Below are 13,259 nucleotides of genomic sequence, written 5' to 3'. Positions count from 1 at the left end.
TTTCGCTGTCTTCATGATTAATTTTACTGTTTGTATGTCTCGTTGTCACCTTCCCCTCAGCCCACAATGAACCATTCTACATTCCCTTGAACAGCATCTGCTTTGATCTGTCGTTTTCACACTTTACCCTTCCATATCTCTAGTCTCTCCTTCCCCAGACTCTCAGTCTGTAGAAGAGTCTTGACCCGAAACGTCATCGCATTCCTTCTCCCCAGAGATGCTGCCTGTCCTGCTGAGTTACTCCAGAAATAAATATTCATGAGCTCATCAAACCCACTCTGTTCATTTAACTTAGCCCTGGCTGGTTAAAGGAGTTTCCCAATGGTTATGCAGGAAACATAATTTTGGTGCCCAAAATCTAGAGCAGTACTGGGTGCCAACATCAACAATTGAAACATTAACAGAATATTTAACATTCATACCTTTCCAAGTTTGACTTTGGTTTCCGGCCACGTTTTTGTCCAGATTGTTTCTTCACATCCTTAATATTGCACTTCTTAACTGGTAACTTACTCCTAGAAGAGAAATAAGTCTTCATCATCTATTATGCAGCTTTTCACTAACTATTCCAATCTGAATGACTCTATTTCTGAATGAAAATTTAAAAACATTTCAAAAATTGGCAAAACATTTTGTCTTCTATGTAATTTCACAGTTACATGAACTACATTGATTTTTGCATGTTTTTAAAAAGTCGTCAAAAGTAAAATGAAATAATATCAAAGTCTCACAGGTGTAAAAGAAAGACAGTAGTGTGCTTTCTTCAGCAAATGAGAAATCACATTTAACTTCTGTTGATATGTGCCAACTATGATGTTACAGCTACAGAATTAGAAGAAAGCAAGGCTTTCCTTTTCACAAATGTAAGGACTATAATTTCAAATGTATTTATGTGTGGCAAATATTAATGGAAAATCTACTACAGAAGGGAATATTCTGAGAAGTCGAAAACCCATCTGCCATCATTTTCCATTTCAGTTTCTTTGATAGAATGATCAGACTACACACCATTTCCAGTCTGGAGAAGGGTCTCGACCCGAAACATCACCCATTCCTTCTCTCCAGAGATGCTGCTGGTCCCGCTGAGTTACTCCATCTTTTTGTGTCTATCTCCAGCCATACTTTGTCAGCTTCTATAGTAAATGCCAAATTGTGTTGAAGTATAAGATCATGCCATAAGTGATGGCAGAATTAAGCCATTCGTCCTATCAAGTCTACTCCGCCACTCAATCATGGCTGATCTATCTCTCCATCCTAACCCCATTCTCCTACCTTCTTCCCATAACCTCTGACACCCATACTAATCAAGAATATAAAATCTATCAAATTTTAAACTTTTATGATATCAAGACATTAAATCTATAAGCTCCAACATAGTGACAATGTTTTAAGTATCATTTAAATAAATAATCTAATTACCATTGTGCAACTTATTAGAAAATTAGTAACTTAGGGATTATTAATATTGTATTTTCATCAATAATGCACCATTAAAATAATAATTATTTAAAAGCAAAATGTTAACGTGTTTCTGCATCGCTGCAGCTAGCCCTTTTATTCTAGGCAATATTTGAAATTATGGTAATATAACTGATCAAATGTTGCATTATTTATTTTTAAAAAGCCTTCAAATCATTACAAAAGGGAACAAAAACTGGAGTGCAGAATAGTCAAGGTAATAAAAAATGATTGAAGGTAAATCAGATAAAATAGATGATTAAGATCAAAACCAGGCGATTCTAATATGTAGCATTTTAGCCCAAATTACCAGGAAAATATCTCAGCTAGATAAAAATGCTGGAGAAACTCAGCGGGTGAGGCAGCATCTAGGGAGCGAAGGAACAGGCGACGTTTCAGGTCCAGACCCTTCTTCAGACAGAAATATCTCAACTACTTTGTTGAAACCCAAGCTATTACTTATAAAAGGTAAAAGCTTGAACCTATGTTGATTCACAAATACTCACTTCTTTTTCCAATATGGTTGAAAAGACTCATCTGAAGAGCCATTCTTAACTTTTATTTCTCTGTCATCTTCACTTGATAAATACCTTAAATAGAACGTAAAGATTTTATGTTCTGTTCAAAATTCAAATTAAAGATAACAATTTACTGCCCCATTTTTCCTTAAATAATTAGTGAATAGCCATAACACTACATACTGTTGCATCTTGATATTGAATTGAGTTAGTAAAATAGTTTCAAAAGGCTACAAGCGTTATAACTAGCGTTCTACAAGCGTTTGTGGGCCGGCATGGTGACACAGTGGTAGAGCTACTTCCTTATAGCGCCAGAGACCCGGGTTCGAACCAGACCGCAGGTACTTGTCTGTACGGAGTTTGTACATCCCCCCATGTGCATGGGTTTTCTCTGATATCTTTGGTTTCCTCCCACACCACAAAGGCGTACAGGTTTGTCGGTTAGTCGGCTTGGTATACAAGTAAAATTGTCCCTAGTGTGTATAGGATAGTGTTAATGTTCGACGATCACTGGAGAGTGTGGACTCGGTGGGCCGAAGGGCCTGTTTCCGCGCTGTGTCTCGAAACTAAACTAACTAGAACGGTGGGATTTTAAACATTTCTCAATTGGGTATATTACAGTGCAGGGAAGATCTAGTTAAGATAATTGGATACGAGGGGAAAAACTGTCTAGAATAAACAATGTAGAAAAGGGGAAGGTGAGAGACAAATACGTTTTAAAAGTGCAACAGTTTGAAGCTTTAAATCACAATACACAATAAATCAAACAATGTGAAGAATGAAGACCCAATGAATGAAATAAAGGGTTTACAATTAGTTAAACTGTTTCTAGAAATCACAGCAATTGTGCAAAAGTACAAAATGTACCTATAATTCTGGTAATCTTGGTGCATTAAGCAACCATGTTGTTGGAAATAGTGCCAACTACCACAAAGTATCGCTAATTTTGCGATCCTGCTTGAAATATTTTAATTAAGTATTGGTCAATTATGGATATCAATATAAACCACTGTGATGAACCCCCTACCTTTCAGAAAGATCACTGGACTCCAATCCATCCACAACATCATTTCTTACAGAACAAGATGCTTCATTGCAGTTCACTGGTTCTAAAGCAACAATGATGACAAGAAATGTACACCGTTACAGAAAGGTTAGTACATGAGAGAATCAATGCAGCATAAACGTATTTTCCCACAATTAATTTTACAATCCATCACGTCTTAATCCAGGTATTATCAAATTGCTGGGCGGAAGATTGCAACCTTCACATGGTCCGCCCTGTTTCGACGAATGCAATCAACCCAGCATGCACAATCAAATAGAACAAGTTGTCCTACAACTTTAGGCTGAGCATGCCATAGGCAAGAAGAAGATCAAATTGCTCACCTTTAATTAGAATCAAATAAACATAATCATTTGTTGTCTAATCCAAGGTTATATATCAGCCATGTTGACGCCACAAGTCCTATTCATTACTGATACAAACAACCGTATTTGGTGTAATTCCTACGCCTGTGTTGACCACCGGGTGGCACTGCTACGGCTGCCTCACCAGCAGTCTGTCTCGCCCTTTTCTTCCTTTGTTGTTTTTTCAGTACGTGTTATATGTATGTTTTAGTCCTCTTTTGCTTTGTTTTATGTGGGGGGGGGGGGGGTTGGGGGAAACTTTTTTTAATCCCTTACCTCGACGGAGATGCAATTTTTTTCCGTATCGTATCTCCGTCCGCACTGCGGCCTAACATCGAGGAGTTGGCAGCCTTTGCTGGAGACCGACTTTGGGAGCTCCAACGCGGGAGCCTGCGGACTTAATCGTCGTGGAGTTAGCAGTTCTTGTCGGGGATCGACCTTGGAGCTCCAACCACGGGAGCCCGCAGACTTGGTTAGGGACCAACATCTGAAGCTCCAGGCTGCAGCAGTTTCGAATGCCCCGATCTTGGGAGCTTCGATCGCCTCAACGTGGGGGCTTCGATCGCCGGCTGCGGGAGTTTCGATCCCCCCGACAGCGGATGGTTTGACTGCCCCGACCGCGGGAGAATAGAGGAAAGAAGATTAGACATTTTTGCCTTCCATCACAGTGAGGAATGTGGGGAACCCGCTGTGGTGGATGTTTATGTTAACTTTTATGTAGTCGTGTGTCTTGTTGCTTTTTTTAGTATCGCTGTATGGTAAATAGAGTTTCATTGTACCTTAATTGCTACACGTGGCAATAAAGTACCTTAACCTTTGATTAACGCAGGAATTGTAATACAGCAATTCTTATCGGAGCTATCCTTAAGAAATTAAATTCCAAAATAAAGATGTGTATTCCGTCCAGTATTTTGTCAAAAGATTTGATGATATGCAAAGTTATTCTCGAATCAATTTATTTTAACAAATGTGGTAGTTTGAATCATTTCAGAACATTAATCAATTGAAGTATCTGGAGCTCTACATCTCTAAAACAATCTCATTCTTGCAATGGTGTAGGGGGTGCCGTCCTGTGTAGTATGGCTGCCCAGCCTGCAGCTGTCCGTTTTTCATCTTTTTTTAAATTTTTAGTTAGTTGAGTGTTTTGTTTTTAGGAGTTCTAGTCTTTTTTATGTGGGGGGTGGGGGGGAAGGGGGAAATTACTTTCTAGGGTCCCTACCTGGTCGGAGAGGCGACTTTTCTCCGGGCTGCACCTTCGACCCGGACTCGCGGCCTACCAGCAGGCCCGGAGCGGCGTTTCCTGAGTGGCCCGCCCAGAACCTCGGCTTCGACGGTGGCACAGCACTGGAGCGCTATCGCGGAGCGGGCGATGCCTTGCCCGGATCGCCGCGCTGGAGCTCCGGTGAGCTGAAGACGGCCAATGAAACATCGCGGAGCCGCGGATCTGTGGAGCGGCCAGCCGCGGATGGCGGCGCTGAACTTAACATCGGGAGCCTGGGATCTCTCGCCGAGATCACCAGTTGTGGAGCTCCATCCAGCACGGCCTTGTTGGCTTCGGAAGCCGCGGTCTCCAGTATGGAAGCGGCTGTTCCACCTGTCCCAAGCTGCTGTGAGGAATCTCCCAACGCCGGAGCTACATCACCCGGCGAGAACGGCCTGGAACATCGGGCCTCCGTAAAGGCGACTGCGGAGGCCTCAATAGGCCCGACTACGGGTGAACTGGGGATGGGGACTGGACATTGTGCCTTCCCCAACAGTGGGAACCATTGTGGGGGGATGTTTTTATGTTTATTGTTAAATTTCTTTAATGTTGTGTCTAATCTTTATCTGTGTGCTGCATGGCAAGACAAATTTTACTACACCATTTGGTGTATGTGACAATAAATGTCCTTTGTCCTTTGTCCATTCATCCAAGCTTAGCAATAATATTTTTAAACATTCAATAATTTGCACATTTTTCACCCAAACAGATAATCTGAAATAATCTGAAATAAGTACAAAAAAGCTGGAAGCATTCAGCACATTAGGCGGCATCTGTGGAAAGGAGAATTAACATTTCAGATTGAAGAATTGTGGGGAAAACATGGTGGTTTTAAGTTTAGAAATAACTCAAAACAGTTTATTCTTAGGGCACTTTCCTATGCCACCAACATCTCTCACTGCCCAGGTACCCAAAAATCCTTTCAGGGAATCAGCAATTCATTTGCACATATACCAATTGAGTGCATTGTATATAATGCTCACGATGTGGTCTCCTTTACATTGGACAAACCAACAGCAGATTGGGGGACACCTTGCGGGTATCTCTGTCACATCCTTGTGCTTCCAGTTGCCTGTTACCTTGTATTCTTCGGGACTAAATATTGAATTTATAACCTGCTTTCTCTGGCCAGTTCTGCTGTAGGTTATCCATCTGTAATATTGACTCCGTTCTTGGTCGATGAGAGCGTGAAGGGCCACCGTGAGGAGGGAGGGAAAGAACAAAACTATTTTCTATGTTTCTATGGCCTGGCCGTGAGGAGAAGTTTCTATGGGTCTGCCATGAGGAGAAGAACAATGGACAATAAGGGGCAGGGGGGACAAAGGATTTGGCAGTGGGGGATTTGGCAGTGGGGGAACTGTTGGGGGGGAAGCCAGCATGCTTTGTAACTTTGTCAGTGCCGTAGGTGGCTGCTATTTGTATACATTGTTTGTGTCAAGCAAATAATTTCACTGTGCCTAGCCACATGTGACTAAGTATTCCTATTACACAGCCATTCCCATTATTCAGCTCTTTTGACATTGGGATTGAATTCTGATCTATTAGACTGGGAACAAATGAGTTCCGAAGCGTGGTATTCTGAACTGAATCTCCACCACTCTGAAAATGAAAGTGATATTTTAACGATAGGAAGAAATCTGAATATTCAACACTCCAAGTTATCTTCCCTGCTACTTGGCAAGCATAATACCCAAATTGAAAAACAGCACGTTCAATGTTATGGCAGACCCACTGTGTTCAGTGCCATCTGGATACGTGGCTCTGGAGCAGAGCTGAAATTCATAATCCTCTGCCTCACAGCAACCATGGAGCAAAGGCAGATTAAAATCAATTATGCATTTGGATTGCTTGAGGGGACATGCAGCTCATGTTGTTCCAACCACGTATTTAATGTAAATTATTGATGGGATTTTGAGTTATGCTAAACAATTCTTGAGTAGAATACATTATGGGCATTTGAAAATGTTGGCTTATAGTTTACAAGTTGAATTGATTAACTGATAAGTTTGAGGTGATGTACTTTGGATGACGAATAGGGGTGGGATATACTCAATGAATGGCAGTACCCATAGGAATTTTGAAGAACAAATGGACCTCAGTGTCACATCTAATGGTGCCTTCATGAGTTGTGGTGCGGTGACTTTACAGTACAACTCAATAATATATACTAGTTGGGCCACAGATGGAGCACTGTGCACAGTTCTGGTCACATTACAGAAAATATGCCAGTGCACTGGGGCGGTATCAGAGGAGATTAGGACGTTGCCTAGATTGGAGCATTGATGAGGAAAGACTTGATAGGTCAGGTTTGTTTTCCTTGGAGCAGAGGATGCTGAGGGGGTTACCGTTGGTGGCAAATAAAATGGTTCTAGATTGGGTAGATAGTTAGAAATGTTTCCCCATAGCAGAGGTATCTTAAAGTAAATGCCATAGAGTTAGCCAATTGGCAAGGTCTCTTTCTATGCTGTATGTGCCAATAACTCTATTTCATTAACATATTTCATAGACCTCTCATTAACATATTTCATTGACCTCTCATTAACATATTTCATTGACCTCTCCCAACGTCCCTGCCAACATTTATAACGCAATAAGCATTATATTAGACCATCTATATATATATTTTTTAAATGGTATAATTTGGACCTTACACAAACTATGCCAAATTTTAGTTCAGATATAAAAACAGCTAGATTAACCAATAAGTAGAGAAATATCACACAATAGTAATAATCAGAAAATATACAATGCAGTCCAGTCTCGTGTAAGCTATCTTCCCACGATGATAGAATTGATTGAAATAAAAGAGCACAGTCTCATGGATTTTATGATTTATCACAAGTAGCTTTAATATTTCCAGAACGTTCCCATGTTCAGTCAGTTAATAATACTTTTTTTTTTAAATCAAGATATATATAAAACATACAATCCCATAATTTAGTAATAAAATAAATGTCTTACTTTTCACATTTAATGGTTGAGTTGCATCTTGTACCTGAACTTTTTCCCAAGAGCACTCTGTATATTCAGGATCTGAGCGCAAGAACATATCCTTCTTCAATAGAGATTCTGGGTTGTCCACATCCACTGACCGCGAAGTGGCTCCACTGTATATACAAGGCTGAAAGTCTGCTAACACTGGGACAGGTTGATGCTTTACAACATTGTCACCCTCACCATTTTCAGTCACTGTTCCATTCCGAGGTGAAAGGGTTATTGAACCATCCAGAACTTCCTCCATTGAGTCCTTATTTCTACTGGATGGGCACTGTCCCTCATTCAAAACAACGCTGCGACTTGAATGCATGTCCAGGATGTAACTGTGGCCCTCTGGACACCCCCACACAGCACCGACTACTCCTCGATACTCTGCTGTTAAAACACTCTGTACATGTGGCTGAGAACCACAGCTACTACCATGATGGTGAGCCCAGGTGACCAAAATCTGTAGACCCTGTGGGCTTGCAACTAGGACACTGTCGTTTAGCATCTGCTTAAAGTCACCTACAAATAATCAAAAAGATTTAGTAAATCTAGAGAGTTTTTTTCAGACTGCCTCAATATACACAGCAATTAAAAAGAAAAAACAAAGAAATTATGAAAGACCTCATGGGAAAAAAATAGAGACAGGCATTCTCAACATTCATTCCCTCCATATTTGTTGTGCAAAGTTTACAATGTGAACTGTTCGTTAAATGCACTGTGATCATTCATCTAGGCTACGCAATGAGCCCATGCTTTTCACCATCATTGAGGAGGTGTATGAGGGCATCATCCCCTGCACTTTCCCTTGTAATTTGTACACCATACTGATTTAGAAATATGCCAACAGTCCATGAAAGAAGCTGGATGTACAAAGTAATTCTGGAACTCCTTTCCCTATAGCACTGTGGGTGTACTTTCACCAGAAGGACCATATTAGATCCCATGGTAGATAAAAATAGTGGAGAAGCGCAGCAGGTGAGGCAGCATCTGTGGAGCGAAGGAATAGGTGATGTTTAGGGTCGAGACCCTTCTTTAGAGATCTTAAATATTTGATCCCATATTTAGTTTAGAGGCACAGATACAGCGCGAAGACAGGCTCTTCAGCCCACCGAGTCTGCAACGAGCAGCAATCCCCACACATTAACACTATCCTACACACGAGGGACAGATTACATTTATACCAAGCCAATTAACCTACAAACTGTAGATCTTTGGAGTATGGGAGTAAACCAATGATCTCGGAGAAAACGCATGCAGGTCACGGGGAGAACGTACAAACTCCGTACTGACAGCACCCGTAGTCGGGATCGAACTCGGGTCTCTGGCGCTGTAAGTGCTGTAAGGCAGCAACTCTACAGTTATGCCTCCGTGCCATTTAATAATTTTTTTAAATCCTAAAGCCAAGGGCCAATAAAAACATGACCTAAAGGAAGAGTGCAGGAAATCCTGCAGTTAACCAATAAACATGACACGTGTCTCCAAATCCATGGGCAGGATAGGTGAACCAAAGTCACCGACCTTTCCCATGCCAGCATCAAGACTGATCACACTCAACTCTTTGAACTAGCCGCATTGTCCATATGCCTGACACTAGGCTCCCAAACCAAGCAAAATGCTCTATCATAGACTCATACAGCACGGAAACTGGCACCTCGGCCCTACTTGGCCTTGTCGACCAAGATGCCCCATCTAAGCTTGGTCGCGTTTGGCCCATATCCCGCTAAACCTTTCCTATCCATGTACCCGTCCAAAATATGAAGTTTTCCAGGACAGAGAAAATGGTTCAGACCTATCTCAAAGTCCCCTTAAAAAGATAAAACTTCCTTGGATTCACAGGAATCGATGGCCTGTGATTATTTAAAATGGAGAATGAGCATTCAGAAAGCACCCAAGCACCTCAACTCTCGATTACAGGAACATGTGGAGGTCAGGTGCAAACAGCAGGAAGGAGAATATAACAGCATGAATAAACCCATCCACAGTATCACATACCACCAGCCTCACACGAGGCAGAATCCAGCACTGGACTCATCAATCACCTTGAAACTATAGTGGAAACAAGTTATGCTTAGCTCTGAGGGTGTCCTTAAACATATATTGATTCTGAGCCCATCCAACCCTTGAATTTAAAATTCTCATATTGATATTCAAATTCCTCCAATGGCATTACCTTTTCCTATGCTTATATTCTTCAGAAGATTTTATGTTTCTTCAAATCAGCCCTTTTAAGCACAATTACTTAAATCCTTCTTAGGCATCCACAACTGCCTTGAGCAACCAGCTTTGGCATTGCATCTGATGCCTCTTTGTGTGTCTCCTCCGTAAAGGTTACCTGTAAGAAAGCATCTCCTTTCTGGGCTCAGTGTCAAACTTTGTTAAGTTACACTCCTGCACCCAAGAACCTCCCATACTGATAAAGGTGCTGAATAAATGTAAGTTGTTGATATTCACACACGTGACACTATTCTAGGCAGAGTTCCTTGATGCACAGTGAATATCGTGGTTCACTTACCAGACACAGAATTGCTTAACGGAGATTGTGAAAGTGATTGCACTGATGATGTTTCAGTTGCTGCAACACATCTACAATAATAAAATGTAGAAAAAAAGGCATTATATACAATTAAGACCAAAAGCAAAAGGACTCTTGCCCTGTAAAAGGGTCTAGCCATCTTGAAGAATTAGATCTGATTACATCATTAAAAAAAAATTAACAAACTAGCATTTAAAAGCATAATGGTGCTTATGAAATAACCAGATTGTCGTAAATATCAACATGGTAAATGAATGCCCTTCAGTGACGAAAGTATGCCATCATTTGTATTTTGTGATTATGACTCTTAACTGCCATAGTAAGCCATCTAGTTGTATGAAAAAGATCACTGCATCAAAATGCAAGACTATCTCCAATGGTTCACAACGATAGCTCACTGCAAGTGGTAATAGACAATGAACCATGCCCTTGTCAGCAATCCCCATCTTCAATCAATGAATAAGAAGAATCTGAATATAGCCATGGTTTGGAGCAGGTCTCTGTGGCAAAAAAAAAGTTTAAATGCATTTTACAGTTCTTTGTATCTAAACAGCCTAGCTTTTGTTAAAAGATAATTGATTTGCTGAATTCTAATGCTTACCTTCAGGGTTATAAAAAGCAAATCATGCCTCAAGTTGATATAGCCATTACTAAAATATCCCACACAACTTGCATAAACAGTGCCCTCCATAATGTTTGGGACAAAAACCCATCAGATTTTAATAAAGACCATTTTTATACATTTTGGTTTCACCATGTAGGAATTACAGCTGTGTTTACACATAGCCCCCCAATTTCAGGGCACCATCATGTTTGGGACACAGCAATGTCATGTAAATTAAAGTAGTCATGTTTAGTATGTTGTTGCATATCCTTTGCATGCAATGACTGCTTGAAGTCTGCGATTCATGGACATCACCAGTTGCTGGGTGTCTTGTCTGGTGATGCTCTGCCAGGCCTGTATTGCAACGATCTTTAGCTTATGCTTGTTTTGGGGGCTAGTCCTCTTCAGTTTTCTCTTCAGCATATAAAAGGCATGCTCAATTGGGTTCAGATCAGGTGATTGACTTGGCCACTCAAGAATTGACCATTTTTTGCTTTGTAAAACTCCTTTGTTGATTTAGCAGGTTGATCATTGTCTTGCTGTAGAATGAACCGCCGGCCAATGAGTTTTGAGGCATTTGTTTGAACGTGCGCAGATAGGATGTGTCTATATACTTCAGAATTCATTATGCTACTACCATCAGCAGTTGTATCATCAATGAAGATAAGTGAGCCATTATCTTCAGCAGGCATACATACCCAGGCCATAACACCCCCATCATCATGTTTCACAGATGAGGTGGTATGCTTTGGATCTTGGGCAGTTCCTTCTCTCCTCTATCCTTTGCTCTTGCCATCACTCTGATATAAGTTAATCTTCATATCATCTGTCCACAGACCTTTTTACCAGAACTTTGGTTGCTCTTTTAACTTCTTCTTGGCAAACTGTAACCTGGTCATCCTATTTTTGCAGCTTACCAATGGTTTGCGTCTTGCAGTGTAGCCTCTGTATTTCTGTTCATGAAGTCTTCTGCAGACAGTGGTCATTGACAAATCCACACCCGACTCCTGAAGAGTGCTTCTGATCTGTCGGACAGGTGTTTGGGGATTTCCTTTATTAGAGAGAATTCTTCTGTCATCAGCTGTGGAGGTCTTCCTTGGCCTGCCAGTCCCATCGCGATTAGTAAGTTCACCAGTGCTCTATTTCTTCTTAATGATGTTCTAAACAGTTGATTTTGGTAAGCCTAAGGTTTGGCTGATGTCTCTAACAGTTTTATTCTCGTTTCTTAGTCTCATAATGGCTTATTTGACTTTCATTCGCACAACTTTGGTCCTCATGTTGATAAACAACAATAAAGGTTTTCAAAGGTGATGGAAAGACTGGAGGAAAGACTAGGTGCTGAGAGCTCTCTTATACATTAAGGAGGCAATTAAACACACCTGATCAATTATAAACACCTGTGAAGCCATGTGTCACAAACATTACGGTGCTCTGAAATGCAGGGACTATGTATAAACACTGCTGTAATTTCTACATGGTGAAACCAAAATGTGTAAAAATGGCCTTTATTAAAATCTGACAATGTGCACTTTAACCACATGTCTTTTTTTTTTCTATTACAAATCTCAAATTGTGGAGTACAGAGGCATAGAAATAAATGATGGGTCTTTGTCCCAAACATTATGGAGGGCAATGTACATGCCTTTAAAATAGCTGCTACTAAAATATTCCACACAACTTGCATTTACATGCCTTTAAAATAGAGAACATCCTGAATGTTTTGCAGGAAGGATAACAAATTAAAGATTCAGAAGCCTATTATTTAGAGTATTATTTAACCCACATTTCGAGTATTGTCTTCAGTTCTGAGCACCACGTTAGAGGAAAGATATCAAGCTGAAAAGGGTACAGAGAAGATTTACGAGGTTGTTGCCAGGACTAAAAGGTCTGATCTATAGGGAGAGGTTGAGTAGACTGAGTCTCTATCACTTGGAGCGCAGGAGGATGAGTGGTGATCTTATAGAGGTGCATACAATCATGGGAGGTATAGATTGGGTAGATGCACCAGGTCTCTTGCCCAGAGTAGGGGAATCGAGGACAAGGTGAAGGGGAAAAGATTTAATCAGAATCTGAGGGGTACCTTTTTCACACAAAGGGTGGAGGGGGTTAATGGAACAAGCTATCAGAGAAGGTAGCTGAGGCAGGGACTATCTCAACATTTAGGAAACAGTTTGACAGAGCTGCCAAGTTTTGTCAGAGCATTTCAGTATTCTAGTACCTGAAAATCATTATGTTGCTGAGGAAATCAGTATTTTTACACGGTGCCATTTTGCTGAAAAAAGTGTAATTTATTTATGTGCGGTCATACCCATGTAAGAGTACAAGAATGCATAACCTTACTACCAATTGCCATGTCTTCTACGCACCTTACTTGACAGTGCATTCATTGCCATCTCTTTGTATACTGCTGTTTGAACGGCTGCTTCCTGCTTTTAGCAACAGATGATGATGTGGAAGCCATTTTTGAAGCCTCCCTCTCCCTCCCTCGCT

General features: G+C 40.9%; 1 protein-coding gene across 1 annotated transcript in view; it reads right to left on the bottom strand.

Moving 5' to 3' along the window:
* Positions 1 to 13,259, bottom strand: part of LOC129705460 (zinc finger protein 276-like) — a 46,815-nt gene that overhangs the window by 21,637 nt on the left and 11,919 nt on the right. The window contains 5 exon segments of the mRNA XM_055649033.1: positions 423 to 515; positions 1,965 to 2,048; positions 3,004 to 3,085; positions 7,609 to 8,151; positions 10,145 to 10,215. Of these exon segments, the coding sequence (XP_055505008.1) occupies positions 423 to 515; positions 1,965 to 2,048; positions 3,004 to 3,085; positions 7,609 to 8,151; positions 10,145 to 10,215 (873 nt within the window).

This window comes from Leucoraja erinacea, chromosome 17 (genome assembly GCF_028641065.1).
Source record: "Leucoraja erinacea ecotype New England chromosome 17, Leri_hhj_1, whole genome shotgun sequence".
NCBI classification, from domain to species: Eukaryota; Metazoa; Chordata; class Chondrichthyes; order Rajiformes; family Rajidae; genus Leucoraja; species Leucoraja erinaceus.
Note: the sequence above shows the minus strand (reverse complement) of the source record. Positions and strands in the feature narration are given on the sequence as shown.